The sequence below is a fragment of the Panthera uncia genome, chromosome E3, assembly GCF_023721935.1.
Source record: "Panthera uncia isolate 11264 chromosome E3, Puncia_PCG_1.0, whole genome shotgun sequence".
NCBI classification, from domain to species: Eukaryota; Metazoa; Chordata; class Mammalia; order Carnivora; family Felidae; genus Panthera; species Panthera uncia.
This window is the reverse complement of record NC_064815.1, coordinates 20284621-20298131: the sequence shown is the minus strand read 5'-3', so window position 1 is coordinate 20298131 and position 13511 is coordinate 20284621. Positions and strand designations below refer to the sequence as shown.

The 13511-nt window shown below is 51.3% G+C and overlaps 1 protein-coding gene across 1 annotated transcript in view; it reads right to left on the bottom strand.

Annotated features, from left to right (window-relative positions):
• Nucleotides 1-347: 347 nt before the first annotated feature.
• CALN1 (calneuron 1) overlaps nt 348-13511 on the bottom strand; it is a 270634-nt gene continuing 257470 nt past the window's right edge. The window contains exon 5 of the mRNA XM_049639377.1: nt 348-1215. Coding sequence (XP_049495334.1) covers nt 1088-1215 — 128 coding nt within the window. The 3' untranslated portion in view covers nt 348-1087. The remainder of the gene's footprint in view (nt 1216-13511) is intronic.

The following is a 13511-nucleotide window of genomic DNA, read 5'->3' as shown; positions in this document are numbered from 1 at the left end:
GACCGTATTTCTCTTTTGCTCGGGGGAGGACTAACAAAGCAAGTTGGAAATGGAGAAGATAAGGTGCTCGAGGCCCTTCGCTGACCGAGGTCTGCTGGCACGGAGGCGGGTTCGGGCTCCGCGACTCCGGGCGAGTGGGGTGTGAGGGTCCCAGGCCCTCCCCGCACCCCCCACCCCCGAACTACCTGGCCCACCCGAAAGAGGCGGGGACGCATGTCAGAGAACGAGCTTATACCGGGAGTAAGCGATTAGGAAAGGGGGATGTCACACACGAAGGAGCCCAGTATATACGTCTGTCTACATGTCTATGTTACAGGGACGCCCACGAGAATGCTTTTTTTTTTTTTTTTTTTTTCCACTAATGGCAGCACAGGTGGCAAAAGCCGGGAGAAAGGCTCTCTGCAGATTCCAAAATGCTGGTGCGCGATGGGCTCTAGGAACAGAAAGCCAAGTGCTGACGGAAACCGAGAGCTCCCCAACTCTGCCAACAAGAGTCCTCTAGAAAAGGCAGTAAGAACGGAAGCGAAGGGGTGCGGCGCTGCACCCCGCTCGATGGCTTTCCCCTCACGCCTTGGGGTGGGGGGTGGGGGGGGGCTCCACTGGGTGGAGGAAGGAAGCCCCCTCTTCCGTAGCAACCAGCAGCCAGCCTCTTGGGACTGAGGGTTCCCGCAGCCGGGAGTCTCCAGCGGACCCCTGGGGTTGAAAGGACGGGGGTCACGGAGGTGGCTGCGGGCTGACGCCTCGCCCTTGCTCTCTTACACCGCCAGCCTGGGTGGCCCCTGGAATCCCGGGATGGAAATGAAGTCTCTCTTCAGAGTTCCTAGGGGTGGTTGAAGCAGTCACTGGGAACTCCTGGCTATTTTATTGCATTAGGAAACAAAACCATTAAAGCATTTAAGACAGCCCTTTGGTGTCCCTGCCAAGGAGATGAAGTGAATGGGCAACACCTGTTGCACTGCAGCCTTGGGGGGTCTTCGCCCGACCGTGCCTGGTCTGCAACCGTATCTGCTTTTGCGGAGGAACAGAGTTTGCCCGCTGGGCATGCGCATGCGCGGTGAGCTGGGCACGCAGCCCGGTGCGGGGCGGCCTACTCCATGCCGCTCCGGAGGATCTGGTTGGCCGCGATCAGCATGACGCTTATGATGAAGGCCATGGCGAAGGCGCAGATGAGGCTCTTGCGGACGCAGGTCTGCCTGTTCTGTTTCTGTGCATGCACTGGGGTGGGGGTGGGTGGGGGGAGCGGAGGGCAAGGAGACGCGGGGTGGGGGGGGGGGTGGGGAGACGGGGGGAGAGAGAAGAGAGAAATGACACAGTGAGACAGGCTGACCTCCTCCTCGTCAACAAGCCCAGTTCCGAGGCTGAAGACGGGTCACACCGACAAGCATGCCCCGGACCATCCTCGGACACTGAACACCACGTCCTCTGGCAAACCGTGTGAAACAGTCAAAACTTGACCAGAAACCAAGAGAGATGTGATGCTCAGAGGAGGGTACAAACTTCCGGGTGCAGTAGAGCGCCAGTGACTTTCTGCGCAACAAGAGAAATGTAACGTTTTGGAGTTTCGCAAAAGGCACCGTCCAGGCACCGCTGTGTCGGTTTCTGCAGAACGCCGGGCTCCCGTTTCTGAGGCAGCTGCTAGATTCAGATGCTTCCCTACGTATTCACGCTGGGCCGGAAGCAACTTACCTTCCAGAATTGTTCTTGGGTGGCTGCTGGTCGGGATGACCCTAAATGACTTCTGGCATTACTTGAGTTACGCACGCCAGGGGGGTTCTAAGGAGGGGTCCCCTGGGCAGGCAGCATACACATCCCTGGGAGGTTTTTTAAAAAAAAAATTTTTTTTTAAATGTCTATTTATTTTTGAAGGAGAGAGAGACAGAACATGAGCGGGGGAAGAGCAGAGAGAGAGAGGGAGACACAGATCCAAAGCAGGCCCCAAGCTCCGAGCTGTCAGCACGGACCCCACCGTGGGGGCGAAATCATGACCTGAGCCGAAGTCGGACGCTTAACCGACTGAGCTGCCCAGGCACCCCCATCCCTGGGAGCTTACTAAAAATGCAGGTGCTCATTCTGGACCCCACGCCCAGTCTACCGAATCAGAAGCTCCAGGGATGGGGCCAGTGATCTGTGTTTAACCAGGTGATTTCGGTGAAGTCCACATGCTGTGTGGACAGGACCAGTGGGAACCCAGGAGAGAGTCACAAAGCTCTGTCAGACCTGGCACAGGCAGGGCGTCCCCGCCCCCACATCCTGCAGCACCAGGGGTCTGCCCTTGGGTCCTGGGATTGTATTCTTTTCATCCTTTTGTTGGGCTACGTCTTGCAACAGCATTTTTATAAGGCCCTTAAGAAACCATTGGTAGGTCTGCATCAGTTGGGAAGGTAATATGGACCAGAGACAGAGAGATGGAAATCACCAGAAAGTAAAGTTTTGGTCAAGTGTGCCGAGGCAGAACAGATCTCTCTTCCAGGCATTGCTTCCTATACCAGAACTTCTTTTCCTTCTTTGAGTCTACACCCCCTCCCCACCCCCCCATCTGTCTGTGCATCCGTGATCTTTGCACACAGTTTACCACTTAGCGTATGAGAGAAATCTGTGCCCTGGAGGCAGCTGGGAAGCTGTGTACAGCGGAGCTACTCACTGGACCAGTGGCAACAGCACCATCTGGGAGTTTGATGTAAATGTAAATTCTTGGGTCCCACCGCAGAATTCCCGAATCAAAATCTCTGGGGGTGAAGGCCAGGAATTTATGACTTAATAAGTTTTTCGGGTGATTAGGGAATTGCTAGGCCCCACCCCCAGAATTTTTGATTCAGTAGGACTAGGTGGGGCCAAAAAATGTGATAGAGTTTGAGTTGCTGGGGACCTGACAGGTGTGTGTGTGTGTGTGTGTGCTCATGTGCGCGCGTGTGTGTTAGGGACATAGGGTGGGGGGTATCGGGGAAGATGGTTCTTCAGATTCAGACGTTAAGAAACCCAATGCCAGGGGGCACCTGGGTGGCTCAGTCAGTTGAGTGCCTGACTCTTGATTTCGGCTCAGGTCATGATCTCATGGTTGTGAGGTCGAGCCCCACGTCGGGCTCTGTACTGACAGCATGGAGCCTGCTTGGGATTCTCTCTCTCTCCCTCTCTCTCTCTCTGCCCCTCACCTACTCACGCTCTCTCCTTCTCTCTCAAAACAAATAAATAAACTTAAAAAAAAAAAAAAACCCAATGCCAGAAGAACAGCAGAACATTTTCAGATTACCTTCCATTTTGAAAAGAGGTCCTTCTGCTGGACGTTATACTCTACCTTTGCAAACCTCCAGCTGAGGGAAAGTGGTTTTTCTTTGGATGGGATCGGATTATGGCATGGAGAGGAGGTGTGTGTGCGGGCGCGGGGGAAAGAAATGCAATTTCCCTTCATATTGCTTGCAATCTCTCTGTACGAAAGAAGAATGGCAAGAGAAAAAGGTCAAGGTAGGGTCCACATGCCGTTCAAGAACCTAAAAGTCATTCAATTTCAAGTACGTCTTCCCCTTGACATTCAGGGGCTCCTCTGAAATCCCTGGAAATCACAGGGAAGAAGTGGGAAGCCGGGGATGTTTCCAAAGACAAATGGAGCTTTCTCTAAGAGAAGGGGTGTCGGGGGCTTGTCAGGGGGCCTCTGTAAATTACATCAGGAGGGTTTCTCCAGCAAGCCACGTTTCACAGAGACCCAGGGCCCCGTGACGCAGCTCTGCCCCCACCCCTGACACTTGTTGATTATTTCTGCACTCTTAGGTGCTGTCTTTTTTTGTTTTAATGTTTTTATTTATTTTTGAGAGAGGGAGAGAGAGAGCAGGAGCGGGGGAGGGGCAGAGAGAGAGGGAGACCCACAATCCAAAGCAGGTTCCAGGCTCCGAGCTGGCAGCATAGAGCCCGACGAGGGGCTCGAACTCACAAACCATGACATCGTGACCTGAGCCGAAGTCGGACGCTCAACCGACTGAGCCACCCGGGTGCCCCTCTTGGGTGCTGTCTTGTTATCTTTAATCCTGGATCCCCTGGGCTTTTGCTTCCCTTGGGTGATTGAAAGTAGTTTTGGTTCCGTTCTCAACTTGTTGATCATGTCCGGGTCTTAGAATCTTACAAATTCTTACCCGGAGAAAGAAAACTTCCTTGGTGCCGAGATGCCCCCATCCCAGGACTGGGAAAATACAAAAAAAAAAAAAAAAAAACAACTGCCAGCCCTCCCTCGGTAAGGAAAAAAGGAGGTGGCGTTTAAGAAGGAAAGAACCAGGGCTGAAAATAGGAGGATGGGAAAGTGGCGTATCTGGCACTTTCTGAGGGCTGGCTAATTTATTCTGGGAAGTTCCTCAGCATAAACATGCTTCTGAAGGCAGTCATCTACCTTTCCTTCCTGAGGGCTAGCGAAGGCCGAGAAAAATTGTGTGATTATGCTGAGGGAGAAATCTTTGGCTGAAGCCCTTCTTTGTGAAGGACACTTCGGAAAACAAGGTTACAGGCCACAGGATTATCCCGCAGGAGAGCGGCTGCACCTTTGATCTGAAAATCCTTCAAAGCAGTAGGAGGGGAGAGATAAGGAAGGAGGAAAGGCCTGGAGACCTAATAGGGTGTACTTGAGGCCATGCAAATCCCAGTCTAGACCAAAGTCCTATAAGCAGAGTGGCACTCCCAGCTTGCTCCTCTCGGTGGCCCTGAAACATCATCATTTCAGCCTCTGTGCCTCCACGAGAATCCTGTGACATCCAGTTCTCACGCTGTCATAAATCGTGTGGCAGAGTAAAACAAGTCATGATTTCGGAGCCAGACCCAAGTCTAAATCATAGCTATTCCACCTCTCGGCTGTGTGACCTTGGGCAAGCAAAACTTCCTCCGGCCTCAATTTCCTCATCTATAAAATGGGAGTAGTAAAAACTGCCTTGTTGTGAAGAGTGAGGATATATGAAGGTACTAGGGTATGTTTGTGCCCACGGAGTGCCAATTCTCTTTTGTAAACCTTTAAAAACTTTTTTAATGTTTATTTTTTGCGAGAGAGGGGGAGGGGGAGAAAAATGTGGGGGGGGGGGAGGGGACGAGAAAGGGAGACAGAGAATCCCAAGTGGGCTCCACGCTGACAGCGGAGAGCCGGATGCGGGGCTTGAACTCACGAACCGTGACGTCGGGACCTGAGCCGAAGTCGGACACTTAACCTACTGAGCCCCCCGGGCGCCCCCGGAAACCTTTTCAAAACTTGCCTTCACTTACTGAACCCCGCCTGAGTAGGCCAGGTGCACGCCGCGTGCTCTGCACGTGTCATCACAGACCTGCATGGTGGCCGTCCCTGTGAGAGCTGGGTGTGTGACTGTCCCTTGACAGGTGAGAGCCTCTGAAGCTCCATGAGGTGGAGTCCGAGTTCATTTGGCCAATGGCGCAGGTGGCGCTTGGGCCAGGGTCTGGTTCTAACACCTGGGTTTAAAACTTCTGCACAAACTGCCTTCTTGACCTTTCGCTTAGCGACAGGACACTCAGCTATAGGGAGATCCAAAGAAAAGCCACTTCAAACCCCTGATGTGCTTGACGGTACAGCCCGCCCCGGGTTAATGTGTTTGTTGATAATAATTCAAGGCCCGTCTTCGGCTCTCATACATTTGCACTGTGCTACAGTTTGGGGTTTTACTCTGTGTCTAGGGTTTGCTTCCCCAGCGGAACTCCGGCTCAGCCCAGGATGACCTGTGACTCCGGGCTAGGGCTTCTCTTAACCACCGCGCAGGAACAGCCCCGGGGCAAGCGACTGAACCTCTCTGAGCCTCAGTTTCTCTCTCTGTGCAAGGAGGCGATGCTAACCGTTCTGCTAATGTCGAGCATCATCTCAAAGATGAATGAGCGGATACAAAAAGTGAAAGCCACGCCCAGCTGTGAATTGCCAGAGAAGTGCAAGACGTCCTTGTATCCCCTGAGGGCTGGAGGAAAGGTCTGCTCATTTTTCTCCCGTTCCCCGCAGCCTCCAGCACGGGAGTGAGCATCCGAGCAGTGCTCCCAGACCTTTGCCGTGGTCCCTTCCCTCGTGAATTCGTTCCGGGCTGCAGTGAAACTCACCTTCCCAAAGCAGCACTTAGTATGCGCCACGGATTCCCGCGACCTTTCTGCCAACGCTTTCTTGCTGGGGAAGCGCGTGCCATCCAGCATCTCAGCTCAGCTGGGAGGACCGCCGACCACCTCCTGTCCCTTTCCCACCTCTGCTCCTAGACCGCTGTGCCTCCTTGCCGAGCAGCTTCTGTTTCAGGCAAGCAGGGGTCCCACGCGTCCCCACACGAGACTGTGCGATGCAGTCCAAGGCTTGGCGCCCGTTCTCTCTGCTGGGGGTGCCCGCTGACCTTCCCTCTCATTTCTTCTGGGCGTACCCCAAACCTCTCTTCCCTAGGAGGCTTCTCTTGAATGTCTTGCTCTCATAGAGCCTGATCTTTAAATTTTTGTAATGATTGGACTTTTTTTTTTTATGTTTATTTATTATTTTGAGGGACAGGGACAGGGAGAGAGAATCCCAAGCAGGCTCCGCACCAGCAGCGCGAAGCCCGGCGTGGGGCTCGAGCCCACGAACTGTGAGATCACGACCTGAGCTGAAACCAAGAGTCGGATGCCTAGCCGACGGAACCACCCAGGCGCTCCATGGACTGGTCTGTCAATACTTGCTTATTTTTAATTGAGATGGCATTCCCATACCGTAACATTCAGCCTTTTAGCGTGGACAGTTCAGTGGCATTTAGTACATTCACCAGGTTGGGAAAGAATCCACTACCCAATTCCAGAATGTGTTCATCACCCTAAAAAGAAACGCCACACACGTTAGAAGTCACGCTTCGTCCCTTCATTCCCGCCTCCCCAGCCCCTGGCAATCGCTAATCTCCTTTCTGTCTCTATGGAGATACCTCGTCCCGGCATCGGGCATAGCAGATACATGCAAATGTACAACGTGTAGCCTTTTGCCTCTTACTTCTTTAACTTGGCCCAGCCCATGCATGCTGTCACATGTGTTGGTCCTTTATTTCTCTTTGTGCCACCTTTTGTTTCTCCGTTCACCAGCTGATGGACGTTTGGGTTGTTTCCAGTTTTGGGCAATTATGGATAATGCTGCTAGAACATTCTTATACAAGTTTTTGTGTGGACGTGTTTCCAGCGCCCTTGGGTACAGATCCGGGTAGGAGTCCAATTTCTGGGTGGTATGGTAACTCTTTTCGAGGAACTTGCAACTGAACACGGAAAATGGCAAGAATGTATCATGCTGCTGGCAATCTTTTCCATGTTTCTCTTCCCATGGGACCCGAGCTCTCTTTCCAGCAGAGTGGTTGACTTAGGAGCCCAGAAGGAACATGGGGAGAAATTGACACAGGAGCACATAGAAGTGGGGTCTCCAGTTTTCTTGAAAGCTTGGTAGCAAGTCCTGAACACCTACAGACTCCTGGATGCTATATGGCAGGACCTGGGTTTGTGAGCTCAAGCATCAGACAGGTTTCGCTTTGTTATTTTAACAGATTTAGGGGCGCCGGGGTGGCTCGGTCGGTTGGGCGGCCGATTTCAGCTCAGGTCATGATCTCGAGGCCTGTGGGTTCGAGCCCCACGTCAGGCTCTGCGCTGACAGCTCAGAGCCTGGAGCCTGCTTCGGATTCTGTGTCTCCCCCTCTCTTTCCCTCTGCCCCTCCCCTGCTTGCTCTCTGTCTCTTTCTCAAGTAATAAACATTTAAAACAAAACAAAGAACAAAACAGATTCACACTGCTCCACTCGGCAAATGACAGGCAGTGACTCTAGGAGTTTTCTCCTGGAGTCTGCACGGATTTTGCCACGGACTGGCTGGGTGACCCTGGACGTATTGGGTCCATAATCCCTCTGGCTCAGTCTCTTCGAAATGGGGCTGCGTGTCTGGAGGCTTTGGCTCCCAAATGAGGCGAACCAGAATCATAACAATTCTGATTAATTGCCCCCACACAGACCTCTATGTAAGTGATATTTCTGGCAGGGAGTTCGGGGCTCAGGAATGTTTAAAAACAAAACAATACAAAACCCATCTTAGGTGATTCTCACAATGAGCCAGAACTACCAAGTCTGGGAGCTATTACTGCTCTGTGATCCTTCCAGGTCTCACATTTTATGATTTTATGAAACTGAATATTTCCATAGCCTAAAGTGGAACTAATTAAGAGCTCCTGAAAGTGAATATTCTTTTTTTGTCATTTTTAAAAAATATTTTTAGTTACTCTTGAGAGACCGAGAGAGCGAGGGAGCGAGCACAAGCGGGAGAGGGGCAGAGAGAGAGGGAGACCCGGAATCCGAAGCGGGCTCCAGGCTCCGAGCTGTCAGCACAGAGCCCGACACGGGACATGAACTCATGAACTACTAGATCATGACCTGAGCCGAAGTCGGATGCTCAACCGACTGAGCCACCCAGGTGCCCCTGAAAGTGAATTTTCTATACATCAGCGAGACCAAGAATGCTCAGGTACCCCAGGTAAGACCTGCAGAGATAGATGATGTGGCCGAATAGCAGTGCCATGTTTTATGATACCTGTTAAGGGGAAGAAGGGCCACCCTTCTGGCTCCTTCGCTACCATAAAATCCTCAGGTTTCTAGCCATCGGACAGCCAGGTCTTGCTTGGAGGGTTCCACCGTGGACCCTTGGTGAGGTGGCCAGGTGTTGTTCTGGCCTTTCCGACAGACCTTCCTCTTCTGGGAACGTAATTCATCTTTTGGTTTGGGTATCTGTAGCTCAGTCTTCAGACTGATTGAACTCTTGGTCCAGGGCTCCACCTTCCCCCTGCAGCAAACCAGACTGGCCAAGTAGAGTGTGCCAAGCTCTTGGCTGGGTTCAGGGTTAGGCATGTGGGCCAAGCAGGATTGATGGGAGCCCCTTCTTGGAATGGAGGTGAATCTTCAGGGAGAGAATCCTGTCACTTCGGGGAGAGACAGCCTGCCCAAGAACGAAGCCAACAGAGAGGAAAGAAGGACAGAGACTGGGAATGAGACAGTGACAGACAGGGGGTTGGGAGGACGAGGGAATGTCGCTTGAGCTCTTTCGATCCAGGTCAGCCAAAGTTCATCCCTTTGCCAATATTTTTTAGTTTAAGGGCGTCTGGGTTGAGTTGCTGCTACTTAAAACCAAGAGTCCTGACTGGTACTTTTGGCACCTCCGATGTTGGCATCGACTTGACTTTAGGAGTGAAGGTGTCAAGAAGAATGTTCAAACCCTGCACCTTTGGTGCCTGTGCTATCCTTCAAAGACGATGTGGCATTCTAGCAGTGGGGACGCACGACGTCTCCGGGAAAAAAAAAATCAAATCAGGAGAACAGACCTGGGGCTAGGGATGAGCTCGTTCTGTTTCGTTGTCTGTTTCGAGTGCTCACTCACGTGTTCAGCCTTATACAAAATAATCTCATGTGTCACTTCATGTCCCAGCCACACGAGGCAGTCATTGTGTGATTCCCATTTCACGGATGAAGAACATTAGGCTCTTACTGTGTATGCAAGTGTCTCAGGCAAGTGACCGCAGACAGGACAAAGCAGGATTTTCAGCCAGGCTTGTCCAGAGTGCAGAGTTGGAGTCCTCAACGACCAGGCGTACTAATCAAAACCAGTCCTCCAGCTGTCTACCTCGTGTCTCAGAATCTCATCACTCCTCACTCGTGGCTCCAGAAAACTTTCCTGCCGGACTGCTGTGAAGGATTCCCAAATAGAAGAAAAAAAATCCCTTTCTGTCTGAAGTCCCAAATCTCTCTGAAAACTGTGTCCTGTCTCACCACCTGCCACGGACCCTCCGCTCCACCTTAACCTCCACCCGCAGAGAACAGGTTTTATTTAAGGAAATTCGTGGCACCGGGCAAACCGAGAGCAGATGGTGTAGGAGACGTGTTATGCCCTTTTCATTTGGACGGGCCTGAAATACCCAACGTGCACGGCCAGGTGATGGGACAAGGCTCCCCATCTGGGTGTGCATTTGACATCCCAATAGGAATTCTGCAGCTTCAGCAGGGATGGCTGGCCTGGAGACCTTAGATTTGGCTGCAAATTCTTTCTGACCTTCCGCTGAGGCAGAAATTGTTGAAGCTGGACGTGACCGTCATTGTCCAATCTTTGCATTGCAGAGGTGAAGAAGAGAAGGCTGAGAGTTTCTAGAGAACCCACGCAGGGTCACATATCTAGTCCAGCCAGGGGTGGGCCCGTAACCCGCATGTCTGCGCAGTGATGCTTTGGGAGCTAGGGAGCTACCCGGCCCGCGTCCCCTCCTTTGACATTTATTTCTCTCGTCCATCATCCCGAGGCGCTGGATGGCGCAGAACAGCTCTGCCATATGCCTTTCACAGAAACGATTTCTCCCCCCCCGTTGATGAGTTCGCTTTACTTCCTTCTGCCGCGCGTGTTGTCAGAATGTCTAGAAAAATCTGACAGCTGGTATTCCATTTAGGGACAACATTTGGGGGATGTGTCTTGAAAGGGCTCACACACAGTCTTGCCGCGCCTTCTACTCAACTTCCAAATATAATATGACTTTCCTGGCGATGACATGAAAAACGAGTGACGATGAAGTGCCATTCCGTAAGGGGGCCTGAGACGCCTGTGTCTGGCTAAAGGGAGCCAGAGGAACAAATGAAGGGGCAGGGCCTTGTCAGATAGCCCCGGGTTCACACCCTTCCCCGGTATTTGACCTTGGACGAGCGACACCAGTCTGCTGAGCCTCGGTTTCCTCATCTGTACCAGAGGGGCCACAGAACTTCTCTCCCAGGACACGCTGACAGGTGAGTTGCTCGTGTTAACAGGTGACCGGCCCCTGGCTGCCACGCCAGGCAGTTCCCTCCCGTCCCTTTCCTCCTGGACTGTATCGATATGGAGGAAGCAGTAAACACATTAGAAGCGGTAAATCAAACATAATATATATAATATAATTTGTTAGGTGAACCCTTAATAAGGATCCGGTGACAGGCAACTAGATGACCACAAGGTCAACCACAAGACCACTCGATTCCACATGTGTCAGCAACTGGACCCAAATAGTGAGACAGGAATCTGTCTCTCAGCGTCACTGGGCTTCTGTTCCCCAAAGGCGAAATGTCTGGTGATTATAAAGGAATCACACGGAAGCAAAACGTCTTAAACCTCTCATGTAGCCCGGACGGTGAGTGGGCATTGCGGGCAGGCACACAGTCCGGTAACTAGCCCATTTCGGTGAATGCTGACCTATTTATTTTTCCAAATAGTTAGAACACACATATTGAAAACTGACAGCTCAGAACATTCAACATAATTGATCTTAATGAGGGAATCCAAAAAGATCTGGGGCGTTGGGAACACTTGAAAGGCATACTTTGAGTTGAGGATTCTCTTTGGACCGGGGGCTGGATAGACGGCCAGCTGATGGGTTTTGCCGGAAAGCCCCTGAATTCAGTGCGATTCAATGACCTCATGCCCAAAGCACCCAGCACGGTGGGTGACACTTGGTCCGGTGTTTGACTCAATCTGAATGATTTCTCATCTGGAAGACAGGTGTGAATAAAGGAAAGGTCCACTTCAGAACCCTTGAATTAGATTCTTCTGGTCTCTTCCCGGCCTTAATAAGGGCTTCTGTAGATGACTTCTTTTGGTGCTCCAGGAAAATGGGTTCTACACATGACACGAACCCCCAACTCAAGGGTTTCCTGAAGACAAGTCAAGAAAGCTGTCCTTCTGTGTACCTTGGAATCTCATCCTAGTACCTCTTGTCCTTCCCCTGGGAGAAGATGGAAACATTCCTGCCTCCTTATGATCACAGAGCCCTATCTTCCGTAACGGTAAGGCAGATTAGAACGCGTGAGGGGCCCTGTGGATGTGTCTGTGCGTGCACACGTATCTGTGGTTTGCGTGGGCCTAAGAACCAAACGGGTAAAGACAACAAAATCAAGCCAAAGGGAAAACTAAAAGGAGAAAAAGAAAAACATAAACCTCTCCCACCAAAGGGGGCCACATCCCCCCCACATCCATTGATGTGGAAGGAACGACCGAGATTTCCTGACTTAACGGACAGAACCTGAACACGTTTGTACAAGTCTCAGACCCAAGATTTGTAAAAGCGAAAAGTATCATCACTGGTGTAAAACGACGCTAGGGCCTGAGGAAGGGCCTCCTGTTCGGCTCTAACAGGTTCCACGTCAGGTCGTGCACATCAGCATTTTCAAACCTCTGCTACGCTCCGGAATCTCAGTCTTGACCCCCAATTTGCTGAGCTCAGAGTTATTTGAGGTGCGCCTCTTTAAATTCCATTCTACCAGGGCGCCCGGGTGGCTCAGTCGGTCGAGCATCCCACTTCGGCTCAGGTCATACATAATCTTGCAGTTCGTGGGCTCGCGCCCCGCGCCGGGCTCTGTGCTGACAGCTCAGAGCCTGGAGCCTGCTTCCGATTCTGTCTGTCTGTCTGTCTGACTCTCTCTCTCTCTCTCTCTCTGCCCCTCCCCTACTTGTGCTCTCCCTCTCTCTCTCAAAAATAAATAAGCATTAAAAAAATTAAAAGAAACAAATTTCCATTCTACCGCACATCAGTTTCATCGACCAGCTCATCCTTCCTCGCTCAGAGACAGGGCAAAGACCTGCACTTTTAGGTTTCTGTTTTGTTTCTTCATTGGTTCCTTCCTCTGACATAAAGTAAGGCAAGATTCCCAGTCCCCTTGGATCTCCCGGCTTTCCAGGTTGAGCTGATCAGCGTGGGTATCTACCTGCTGCAGCCAAGTTGTTTGGTTTGATTCGTTTTTTGCTGCAGCAAAATTTTAACAAGAGCAGGAGGGAAGAGCTCCCTGGGAGGGTAGGGAGGAGGTCAAGGTCGGCCACAAGGCCTCAAACGGACTCTTCCAGTCCTAGGGCAGCAGCGGGGAGCTCAGTGCCTGCGTATCACCTCATCCTAGACAACTCTGCCCAAATACACAGTCAGGGCAGCCCTTTCTTGAACAAGGAGACGGCTGCGGGCATTAAATATATCCACCAGTGACTTCAGTTCTCTCCGAGACTGGAAAAAATCTTCAACCTGAACACAAACCAATGAGCTCGCCTTTCAGGCCAAACGGCACTGACATAATATTAAAACAAACACAAAACAAAAAAACCCCTCTGATGTGAAAACAAGCAAAACGGCTTATGTAATCCACGTTGCAGAGGGCATTCAAAAAAGCAATGTGCTAATTACAAAGCAATGTTTCTCTTATTCAAGAAGGCCACGAAGTTTAAAGCATTCAGCACAGCAACTGGAACGTATCAATAAACCCCACGGTTGGTAGCTGTTGCCCATGTTATACGTACGAGTCAATTAGAGCGGACTCAGGAAGACTTCGATTTGGAAACCCCTTTCTCCCTCAGTGTATTAATATATGAGCTTTTGAATAATAAAAAGACATTGCTTAGGGTTCAGATTCCTTCCCAGTGCAGTCTGACCTTTCCCAAATTACTAAGACTTGTGACATTTCTCTGAACAAAACACTGACCCACAAACGAAGGCTCTTGTGGAAAACAAGATGTCCAGAAATACTCCCCACCCCATCT